The 12,209-nt window shown below is 42.7% G+C and overlaps 1 protein-coding gene across 2 annotated transcripts in view; it reads right to left on the bottom strand.

The window, feature by feature from the left end:
* The window catches only part of LOC133546834 (gastrula zinc finger protein XlCGF57.1-like), a 166,566-nt gene extending 162,785 nt beyond the window's left edge, over window positions 1-3,781 (bottom strand). The window contains exons 1-2 of one of the 2 annotated variants that reach the window (XM_061892669.1): window positions 3,613-3,781; window positions 1,782-2,004 (exon numbers count right to left, since the gene is read on the bottom strand). In XM_061892669.1, the coding sequence (XP_061748653.1) occupies window positions 1,782-2,004 (223 nt within the window). In that variant the 5' untranslated portion in view covers window positions 3,613-3,781. The remainder of the gene's footprint in view (window positions 1-1,781; window positions 2,005-3,612) is intronic. The other variant, XM_061892671.1, reaches the window with a different exon arrangement.
* Window positions 3,782-12,209: the final 8,428 nt, after the last annotated feature.

Raw genomic sequence — 12,209 nt, 5'->3', positions numbered from 1 at the left:
TTCCCGCAGACCAGCGAGGTAAAGCCCCTGGATATGATTTATGCCACTTCTTTTTCTGTCTCATTTTGTCCACCAAACTTATAAGGTTGTGCTTGAATGCACAAAGGTGAGTTTTGTTGATGTTATTGACTTATGTGCTAATCAGACATATTTGTTCACAGCATGACTGCAAGCTAATCGATGCTAACATGCTCCTTAGGCTAGCTGTATGTACATATTGCATCATTATGCCTCATTTGTAGCTACATTTGCATCCAGCCTTTCCCTCCACCCACATTTAATGCCAAACAAACACTTACCAAACGTTGGTTAGAAGGCGATCGTCAAATTCGTCCTCGTTGCTGCTGTCTGTCATGATATGGCTCAATAGCTTCAGTTTCTTCTTCAATTTCGTTTTCACTACCTGCCTCCACACTTCAACCATCCATTTCAATACATGCGTAATCTGTTGAATCGCTTACGGCGCTGAAATCCTAGTCTGAATCCTAGCTAATATCGCTATACCTTTCTGTGCTATCCGCCATGTTTGTTTCTGTGTGATCACGCTGTGACGTCACAGGATAATGGACGGGTGGATATAACGACGGTTAAAATCAGGAACTTTGAAGCTGTTTTTCGGGATATGGCGTGATGGGTCAAATTTTGAGAAAAACTTCAAAAAATAAAATAAGCCACTGGGAACTGATTTTTATTGGTTTTAACCCTTCAGAAATTGTGATAATGTTCCCCTTTAAAAGAGAAAATAAGCAGATACTAACAGTAAATGAACAAGTAGATTAATAATTAATTTTCTACCACTTGTCCTTAATAATGTTGACAAAATAATAGGTGTATAAATGAGACAACATGTTACTGCTTATGTCAGCTAAATAATTAGGAGTCTTTGTTTGTTTACTTACTGCTAAAGAACAAGTTGTCTAATATGTTCACTATTTCAATTAAAGACTTAACTGCAATTAGAAACATATGTTTAATGTATCTTAAGTTTTTTTGTTAAAATAAAACCAATAATGCCATTTTTGTGGTCCCCTTTATTGAGAAAAGTACCAAAATAATTTTAGTACCGGTACCAAAGTATTGGTATGGTTCCAACACTCCCACCTATATTTGAATATTGTCTAATGGAAATGACTTCTGTCTGATAATCACATGAATAACCAGTGTTGCTATTAATACACTTTTTATGTCTTTATACGCATTGAAATCAAAAAGAACGTGCATTTCCTTAAGTCCGCGGGTGCCTGGGATGCAGAGTTTTTGGTTTTATAACCGACCTGCCTTCTCTGGGTCAAAACTCCAGTTTGCTTGATTTTTTTATAGATTATTGCTTTCTGCCGATGTTTTGTGTATTGTGACGGTGCGCTCTTATCCCGCCATCACTTGAGGACCGCCACGTCAGCGGAAGCAAGCGCGCTGTCGGTTGGTAGAGTGGCCGTGCCAGGAACTTGAGGGTTCCAGGTTCGATCCCCGCTTCCACCATCCTAGTCACTGCCGTTGTGTCTTTGGGCAAGACACTTTACCCACCTGCTCCCAGTGCCACCCACACTGGTTTAAATGTAACTTAGATATCGGGTTTCACTATGTAAAAGCGCTTTGAGTCACTAGAGAAAAGTGCTATATAAATATAATTCACTTCACTTATTCACACGATTGATGAGCATTCATTTTTAAATGGTGGTGTTAAAAAGCAAGTATATCTCCATCTTTAGTGATAAATGTGTCCCCCGGATGAACATGTGTCACAAACATTGTATTAGATGATATGTGGATGTTGTGCTTACTTGGACTGTGATGAAGCTGTGAGGACTCAGGTGGTTTGTCTTCATGCTCTTCAGTCTTCACAGAGACAACAGTCAGTGGAAACTTGCTGACATCAGCCTCCTCCTGCCCTACAGGACACTCTCCCTCCTGACTCATCCACACTTCCTCCTCTTCCTCTTTAATGTGGGGGGGCTGTGGATCCTCCTGCTGCTGAAGGGGACGTTCTTCTTGACGAGCGTTCATCTGTTGGACGTCCGCAAGACAACACAAACAAACTTCAGCTATGATGTGTCAAATGTTTTTTAGACCATCAAATATAATATTTTCCAAGTGGACTGACACCACTCTGTGGTGATGTTCTTCTACACATGGAATAATCATCAGTTATTGATTATTATGAATTGTGTCATTTATCAAAAAGTAACAACTTAAAGAAAACCTCCTGCTGGGATTTTAATACCGTCATGACTGCATGAAGTCAGTCTGCACGTATAAAAGTTTCATTGTGCTGCAGCATCAAGTGACGCCAACTGGCTCCTCCCACTACCAACCTACCAGCCAACCTTGACGTGCACCTCCAAAATAGTCCCACCTCACGTCAACGGTGACCAGGACTACAGAGCTGTGGTCGGTTGGCTTTACTTTTACGCACAATATCCTCTCCTTGTTCTCCATTACCTACCTGCTTGGCACTCAGCATCAAGGGTTGGAATTGGGGGTTAAATCACCAAAAATGATTCCCGGGCGCAGCACTGCTGCTGCCCACTGCTCCCCTCACCTCCCAGGGGGTGATCAAGGGGATGGGTCAAATGCAGAGGACACATTTCACCACACCTAGTGTGTGTGTGACAATCATTGGTACTTTAACTTTCTTCCGCGAAAGCAACATTTTTAACCCAACAGAAAACAAACAGAAGTGCAGCGAAGCAAGTGGAACAAGTGCCAGCGAGTATATATATAAATATATATATATATATATATGTATATATATATATATATATATATATATATATATATATATATATATATATATATATATACAAATTCATAAATGTAAACAAATATTTAGAATATTTGGGTACCTCATGTTCCGATTACAAACAAAATATTGATGCAAATTCATTTTGTGTGCAGTATATTAAAGCTATTTTTAATATTTAACATTTATTTAATTAAATATTTATTTTAGTCCGACTGAATAAGCATTAATCACTTACAATTGTGCAAATAGTGTATTCGTAATAACAAACATCAGTTGATTTAATTTCCATGATATGTCCACCCAATGCAGCTGATAGGCTCCAACACCCCCTGCCCTCCCCGCAACACCAAATAGGGACAAGCGGTAGAAAAATGGATGGATGTTATCAAGGTAATAGAAGTGCGTGCAAACATCATTTGTATTTATTGCTAATAAAGTTGACACCAACATAAAGCAGACCACTGCAATAATACATTATATTACACTGTCATCACAATAACAATAATTTTTTTTCATCCTGTAAAGCATCTTTGAGTACAATGAAAAGCGCTATACCAAATAAAATGTATTATTATTATTATTATTATACTATGTGACTTATTCCAGACTTAAATTACAAGACGTTCGTTTCTTTCTAGTAACAAATATTTAATGATGTTAAGCGTGACTGTAATATACAACAAAAAACAGTTAAAGTATTAAATAAGTCAATATAATTCTCATAGAGAACATATAAAATACACTCCTCAAAAAAAAAACGCTCGCATTTGCTACAAAGGCCTGCTAGCGGGCTAACGCTAGCACGTTAGCTTCGAACAACATATGAGGTAAATAAGATAAATAATATGAAAATATATCATGTATATTACCTCATAAGCCGCGTGTACAAGAGAGGAGTGGAATATATTCTTCCTATTGTTACACCAGCAACTCTTAAATGGGACTATTTATCTTGTTCTTTGGCCGGGCGAAGGAAGTGTGCACCACTCACTATTGTCCCAGTGAAACACGTGTTTGAAGGAAGTGTGCACCACTCACTATTGTCCCAGTGAAACACGTGTTTGAAGGAAGTGTGCACCACTCACTATTGTCCCAGTGAAACACGTGTTTGAAGGAAGTGTGCACCACTCACTATTGTCCCAGTGAAACACGTGTTTGAAGGAAGTGTGCACCACTCACTAGTGTCCCAGTGAAACGCGTGTTTGAAGGAAGTGTGCACCACTCACTATTGTCCCAGTGAAACACGTGTTTGAAGGAAGTGTGCACCACTCACTAGTGTCCCAGTGAAACGCGTGTTTGAAGGAAGTGTGTACCACTCACTATTGTCCCAGTGAAACACGTGTTTGGCCAACATTTGTTCCGCGGTTGAGAACACCTCGATGACGTCACACAGGAGGAAAAACAAAACAAGATAGCGTCTGGCGGAGATTACGTTGTTTTGGTTATTATGGTTTCTAGGTCTTAATTACAACGTACATGTGCACATGTGTGTCGTTTAACAGAGTAAACGTCGTTATTAATTGTTTGTATGCGGATACATTAGTCTGAGTGCACTTTGACGTGCTAGCCTAGCCTGCTGGTTAGCTTAGCTTGTTAGCTGCTAACAAAGAGAGGCGGAAGTGATCGACACATCGAAGCAGAGATCCAATGTAAGTGTAAAGTGTTTTTATTGTGTGAACATGTCTACATTACAAATGATGTGAGTGTTGCGGAATCAGCGACTAACTGCTGCCATTGAAGAAATATTTGTGATGTTAGAAAAAAAAACGATAGCAGAGTACAAGGAGGAATTTTGTCCAACAAAAGAGGAGAAGGAGCAACAACATCAACTACTGGACGCTGTTTTCAAGAAACATCAAGTTGTGTTACACATCCATTCTTCCATCCATCTTCTTCTGCTTATCTGAGGTCGGGTCGCGGGGGCAGCAGCCTAAGCAAGGAAACACCAGTCTTTCCTCTCCCCAGCCACTTCATCCAGCTCTTCCCGGGGGATACCGAAGCGTTACCAGGGCAACCGGCAGACATAGTCTACCCAACGTGTCCTGGGTCTTCCCGTGGCATCCTATCGGTCGGACATGCCCGAAACACCTCCCAAGGGAGGCATTCGGGAGGCATCCTGACCAAATGCCCGAACCACCTTATCTGGCACTTCTCGATGTGGAGGTGCAGTGGCTTTACTTTGAGTTCCTCCCGGATGGCAGAGCTTCTCACTCTATCTCTAAGGGAGAGACCCGCCACACGGCAGAGGAAACTCATTTCGGCTTCTTGTACCCGTGATCTTGTCCTTTCGGTCATAACCCAAAGCTCATGACCATAGGTGAGGATGGGAACGTAGATCGACCGGTAAACTGAGAGCTTTGCCTTCCAGCTCAGCTCCTTCTTCACCACAACGGATCGATACAACGTCCGCATTACTGAAGACGCCGCACCGATCCGCCTGTCGATCTCACAATCCACTCTTCCCTCGCTTGTGAATAAGACTCCAAGGTACTTGAACTCCTCCACTTGGAGGCAGGGTCTCCTCCCCAACCCGGAGATGGCACTCCAACCTTTTCTGTACGAGAACCTTGGACTCGGACTTGGAGGTGCTGATTCTCATTCCAGTCGCTTCACACTCGGCTGCAAACCGATCCAGTTAGTGCTAAATTTGCTAGCCAGATGAAGAGACTTAATCCTGCAGCCACCAAACCGGATCCCCTCAACACCTTGACTACGTCTAGAAATTCTGTCTATAAAAGTTTTGAACAGAATCGGCGCTTTGGCGGAGTCCAACCCTCACTGGAAAAGTGTCTGACTTACTGCCGGCAATGCGGACCAAGTTCTGGCACTGATCATACAGGGAGCGGACCGCCACAATAAGACAGTCCGATACCCCATACTCTCTGAGCACTCCCCACAGGACTTGCCGAGGGACACGGTCCAATGCCTTCTCCAAGTCCACAAAACACATGTAGACTGGTTGGGCAACCTCCCATGCACCCTCGAGAACCCTGCCCAGAGTATAGAGCTGGTCCACAGTTCCACGGCCAGGATGAAAACCACACTGTTCCTCCTAAATCTGAGGTTCGACTGTCTGACTTAGGCTCCTCTCCAGTACTTCTGAATAGACCTTCCCGGGAAGGCTGAGGATGCTTCTACATATTGACACAAATATATAAAAAACACTAACCTTATGACGGATGCTTTTGCAATTGTTTTATTTGATCTTTCCCAACACCTGGTGGCCACAATAATTCATGAAGTCAAGCTCATGGCGCAGAACGTTGAATGATGCGGACATGTTTGTTACTGGATACTTGCTATCAGACTTCTGTTTTGGAGACTTTGTGTACGTATTAAGCAACTATACTTTTTCGATATGCTTAAAAGTGCTGTTTTAGCTTAGCTGTTGTGTAGCTGCTCGCTCCTTGTAGCTTACAGCAGGTGTGTCCAAAGTGCAGCCCATAACTATGTTTTTAATTGACAACGGGGAGTTTTGAAAATGTGGTATTTGCGTGTCGGTCCAATCAGCAGCAGTTACGCCCTATTTCATCATTGGACCTAAGTCTTTGGCTTGGTAGGCGGGTACGAGGCTACCAAGCCAGGTGGTACGAGCATGGAGGTGCCTTTGTAGTGGTGTCGCAGCTCAGTGGTCGTGCCGTCAGGTAACACCAGGAAGGTTCCTTCTGTGCGACATTCACCGGTGCTTTTTTTCTCCCTGGACTCTGACTTCATATCTGGTGTTGTCCTTCAGACCTCGGCCAAGAAGCCACGTAAACAGTGTGAAGAATGTGGGCGATAAGAGTGTGTGTGCGTGGGCATGAACTTGCACCCACTTTCAACTGGAACTCAGGACATATGATTAGTTGCACGGCCTATTCTAATCTATATTAAACATTTCTTAATCACTTCATCCTTCATTATCTTAATTATATCCCAACTTTAGCTACCTGTAAAAATTAGTGACTTATTGTTGTCCATTTGTAAATATATTTTTTTCTAAATGATAGTCTCCTCACTTGAACCAGACAGTCATTAGGACAAAAGACCCTGAGAGGACTTTGCCCTTTAAAAGGTAAAGCCTCAAAAAGGACAGTATTAAGATGAATTCATTACATTTGCTATGAGGCATTTTGTTATTGATATTTTATGTTTTTGTTACTTGGGGCGGTATAGCTTGGTTGGTAGAGTGGCCGTGCCAGGAACTTGAGGGTTCCAGGTTCAATCCCAGTTCTGCCATCCTAGTCGCTGCCATTGTGTCCTTGGGCAAGACACTTTACCCACCTGCTCCCAGTGCCACCCACATTGGTTTAAATGTAACTTAGATATTGGGTTTCACTATGTAAAGCGCTTTGAGTCACTAGAGAAAAGCGCTACATAAATATAATTCACTTCACTTCACATGATATCTTGTTTTTCTCATTTCAAGGGGAACTGCACTTTTTGGAATCATTCACAGTCCCTATGTAAGTTAAAGTTAAGGTCCGAATGTTAGTCACACACTAGGTGTGGTGAAATGATCCTCTGCATTTGACCCATCCCCAAGTTCACCCCCTGGGAGGTGAGGGCAGCGGAGGCCGCACTCGGGAATCATTTGGTGATTTAACCCCCAACCTTTGATGCTGAGTGCCAAGCAAGGAGGCAATGGGTCTGTTTTAAAATGGTTCTATAAGTAATTCTATATGAAGTAATACATCGCAAAATCCTTTTTAAACCATATTGTCCATCCATAGTAAAAACTCCTGTCGTCCTGGTTTTTGTTTCTTTTCCTGTGAAAAATGTTGTAAAGAGCAGCGTGTTTGTGTGTCACTGAGATTTCAAGACAGTTCATACGATAACTTGTTTTTCCTAAGTGCATGTCAAAGTAGTGAATGCATTGTGTGACTGAGCAGAGATGCTGTGTTTGTCTTGCAGACGTCTGTGAAGAACATCTTCACCCTTAGCAACAGAAGTGCAGCTTCAGGATGCAGACGGAGGAAACACAGCCCTCCCACATTAAGATGGAAGAGGAATACACACTGATCCCCCATTTTAAAAAGGAAGAGGAGGACCCACTGACACCCCTTTTTAAAGAGAAATCAGTGGACCCACTGAGTCCTCACATTAAAGAGGAAGAGGAGGAACACCGCATCAGTCAAGAATGGTTGGAGGAGTTCCATGTGATTGTGAAGAGTGAAGATGATGAGGTGAAAGGCTTTGCTAGAGAGCCGTGTCCGCCAGTTAGAGCAGTGTAATTTCGTAACTTTAGATGTTGCGGACACATCTGCTAGCGTTAGCTGTAGCGAGCTAACTAGCCCAGCTTGTAGCAGCCCTAATCGGCCTACAAGCTACGGTGTACCGGTTGAGACGCATAATAGATTTAGCCCTTTAGCTAGTCCTACACCCCAGTCTACCGGGCACCACACTTTAGTTATAGGGGACTCCATCACCCGAAACATAAAGCTTAGCAAACCAGCCACAATTAAGTGTATTCCCGGGGGCAGAGCACCTGACATTGAAGCTAATCTTAGGGAGCTAACTCGCAACAGGTCTAGTAAGCACGTACGGCGGGCTAACCGCACCACTAGTTATGCGAATATAGTAATACACGTTGGCTCCAATGACGTTAGGATGAGACAATCAGAGATTACAAAGAGAAACATAGCCAGGGCTTGTAATCTCGCCAGAAAGATGTCCAGGCATCGAGTAATTGTCTCTGGCCCCCTGCCTGGGAGAGGCAATGATGAGAGATATAGCAGATTAGTCTCTCTTAACAGGTGGCTGGATAGCTTCTGCAGACAACAGGGATTTACGTTTATTGATAATTGGCCCTCTTTCTGGGGCAAACCTGGCTTGCTGAGGAGAGACGGCCTTCACCCTAACCAGGAAGGCGCTATCCTCTTGTCTCGGAACATAGACTTCGCATTGAGCCACATTTGACTAACTGCACTAGAGCAAGCCCGGTCACAGGCAATTACAGAGCCTGCTAGCCTGGGTATGGAGTCAGTTAAGTTAGAACTAGCCAGCGCCAGGCTGGATGATCCCTGTACACATAGCAATTTTCGTAGAATAATACACAACTCACAAACTGTTTTTTCTGCTGTGTCTATGACTTCGTCAGAGTTAGACATGCGCTCTACTGAGGTGGCAAATTATGATGCGTTCAGTTTATCGCAGCGCCAAGTAGACAATCTGAAAATTCCCGTCATATCAATTCCTAGATATGGTCGTAATTATTTTAAGTACACTGCGCATAATAAACGCAACATTATTAATATTGCTACTACGGATAATTTTATCAACAACTCTTTAAAACAGCCCACTACCTATAATATGGGCTTTCTAAACATCAGATCTTTGTCTCCCAAAACGTTGTTAGTCAATGAGGTCATTAGAGACAACAACCTTAACGTCATCGGTCTTAGCGAAACCTGGCTTAAACCAGACGACTTTTTTGCGATAAATGAGGCATCCCCTCCTAACTATACGAATGCGCATATTGCCCGTCACCTCAAAAGGGGAGGGGGTGTCGCACTAATATACAACGAAAACTTTAACTTTAGTCCTAACTTAAATAATAAATATAAATCGTTTGAGGTGCTTTCTATGAAGTCTGCCACACCTCTGCCTCTGTGCCTGGCCGTTATCTACCGCCCCCCAGGGCCCTATTCGGACTTTATTAGTGAATTCTCAGAGTTTGTTGCTGATCTAGTGACGCACGCCGATAATATAATTATAATGAGGGACTTTAATATCCATATGAATACCCCATTGGACCCACCGTGCGTGGCGCTCCAGACTATAATTGATAGCTGTGGTCTTACACAAATAATAAATGAACCGACGCATCGCAGCGGTAATACGATAGACCTAGTGCTTGTCAGAGGTATCACTGTCTCCAAAGTTACGATACTCCCGTATACTAAAGTAATGTCCGATCATTACCTTATAAAATTCGAAGTTCAGACTCATGTTCGGCAAGCTAATAATAATAATAACTGCTATAGCAGCCGCAACATTAATGCTGCCACAACGACGACTCTTGCGGACCTACTGCCCTCGGTAATGGCACCGTTCCCAAAGTATGTGGGCTCTATTGCTAACCTCACTAACAACTTTAACAACGCCTTGCGCGAAACCATTGATAGTATAGCACCGCTGAAGTTAAAAAAGGCTCCAAAAAGGCGTACGCCATGGTTTACTGAAGAAACTAGAGCTCAGAAATTATTATGTAGAAAGCTGGAACGCAAATGGCGCACGACTAAACTTGAGGTGCACCATCAAGCATGGAGTGATAGTTTAATAACTTATAAACGCATGCTTACCTTAGCTAAAACTAATTATTACTCAAATCTCATCCGCATTAATAAAAACGATCCAAAATTTTTGTTTAGTACAGTAGCATCGCTAACCCAACAAGGGATTCCTTCCAGTAGCTCCACCCATTCGGCAGATGACTTTATGAAGTTCTTTAATAAGAAAATTGAACTTATTAGAAAGGAGATTAAAGACAATGCGTCCCAGCTACAACTGGGTTATAGTAACACAGATACGATTGTATATACGGCGGATACTGCAAATATCCAAAATAGTTTCTCTCGTTTTGATGAAATAACATTAGAAGGATTGTTACAACGTGTAAATGGAATAAAACAAACAACATGTTTACTTGACCCACTTCCTGGGAAACTTATCAAGGAGCTTTTTGTATTATTAGGTCCATCAGTGCTAAATATTATAAACTTATCACTTTCCTCGGGCACTGTTCCCGTTGCATTCAAAAAAGCGGTTATTCATCCTCTCCTTAAAAGACCTAACCTCGATCCAGACCTCATGGTAAACTACCGACCGGTGTCTCACCTTCCCTTTATTTCGAAAATCCTCGAAAAAATTGTTGCAGAGCAGCTAAATGAGCACTTAGCGTTTAACAATCTATGTGAAACCTTTCAATCCGGTTTCAGGGCAAATCACTCGACTGAGACAGCCCTCGCAAAACTGACTAATGATCTATTGCTAACGATGGACTCTGATGCGTCATCTATGTTGCTGCTCCTCGATCTTAGCGCTGCTTTCGATACCGTCGATCATAATATTTTATTAGAGCGTATCAAAATACGAATTGGTATTTCAGACTCAGCCCTGTCATGGTTTAACTCTTATCTTACTGATAGGATGCAGTGCGTCTCCTATAACAGTGTGACCTCGGACTACGTTAAGGTAACGTGTGGAGTTCCCCAGGGTTCGGTCCTTGGCCCTGTACTCTTCAGCATCTACATGCTGCCGCTAGGTGACGTCATACGCAAATACGGTATTAGCTTTCACTGTTATGCTGATGACACCCAACTCTACATGCCCCTAAAGCTGACCAACACGCCGGACTGTAGTCAGTTGGAAGCGTGTCTTAATGAAATTAAACAATGGATGTCCGCTAACTTTTTGCAACTTAATGCCAAAAAAACGGAAATGCTGATTATCGGTCCTGCTAGACACCGACCTCTATTTAATAATACAACTTTAACATTTGACAACCAAATAATAAAACAAGGTGACTCTGTAAAAAATCTGGGTATTATCTTCGACCCAACTCTCTCCTTTGAGTCACACATTAAAAGCGTTACTAAAACGGCCTTCTTTCATCTCCGTAATATCGCTAAAATTCGCTCCATTTTGTCCACTAAAGACGCCGAGATCATTATCCATGCGTTTGTTACGTCTCGTCTCGATTACTGTAACGTATTATTTTCGGGTCTCCCCATGTCTAGCATTAAAAGATTACAGTTGGTACAAAATGCGGCTGCTAGACTTTTGACAAGAACAAGAAAGTTTGATCATATTACGCCTGTACTGTATATACCTTTATATACATATATACATACATATATACCTATACTGGCTCACCTGCACTGGCTTCCTGTGCACTTAAGATGTGACTTTAAGGTTTTACTACTTACGTATAAAATACTACACGGTCTAGCTCCAGCCTATCTTGCCGATTGTATTGTACCGTATGTCCCGGCAAGAAATCTGCGTTCAAAAGACTCCGGCTTATTAGTGATTCCTAGAGCTCAAAAAAAGTCTGCGGGCTATAGAGCGTTTTCCGTTCGGGCTCCAGTACTCTGGAATGCCCTCCCGGTAACAGTTCGAGATGCTACCTCAGTAGAAGCATTTAAGTCTCATCTTAAAACTCATCTGTATACTCTAGCCTTTAAATAGACCTCCTTTTTAGACCAGTTGATCTGCCGCTTCTTTTCTTTCTCCTATGTCCCCCCCTCCCTTGTGGAGGGGGTCCGGTCCGATGACCATGGATGAAGTACTGACTGTCCAGAGTCGAGACCCAGGATGGACCGCTCGTCGGGACCCAGGATGGACCGCTCGCCTGTATCGGTTGGGGACATCTCTACGCTGCTGATCCGCTTGAGATGGTTTCCTGTGGACGGAACTCTCACTGCTGTCTTGGAGCCACTATGGATTGAACTTTCACAGCATCATGTTAGACCCGCTCGACATC

The sequence above is a fragment of the Nerophis ophidion genome, unplaced genomic scaffold (assembly GCF_033978795.1).
Source record: "Nerophis ophidion isolate RoL-2023_Sa unplaced genomic scaffold, RoL_Noph_v1.0 HiC_scaffold_45, whole genome shotgun sequence".
NCBI lineage: Eukaryota > Metazoa > Chordata > Actinopteri > Syngnathiformes > Syngnathidae > Nerophis > Nerophis ophidion.
Note: the sequence above shows the minus strand (reverse complement) of the source record. Positions and strands in the feature narration are given on the sequence as shown.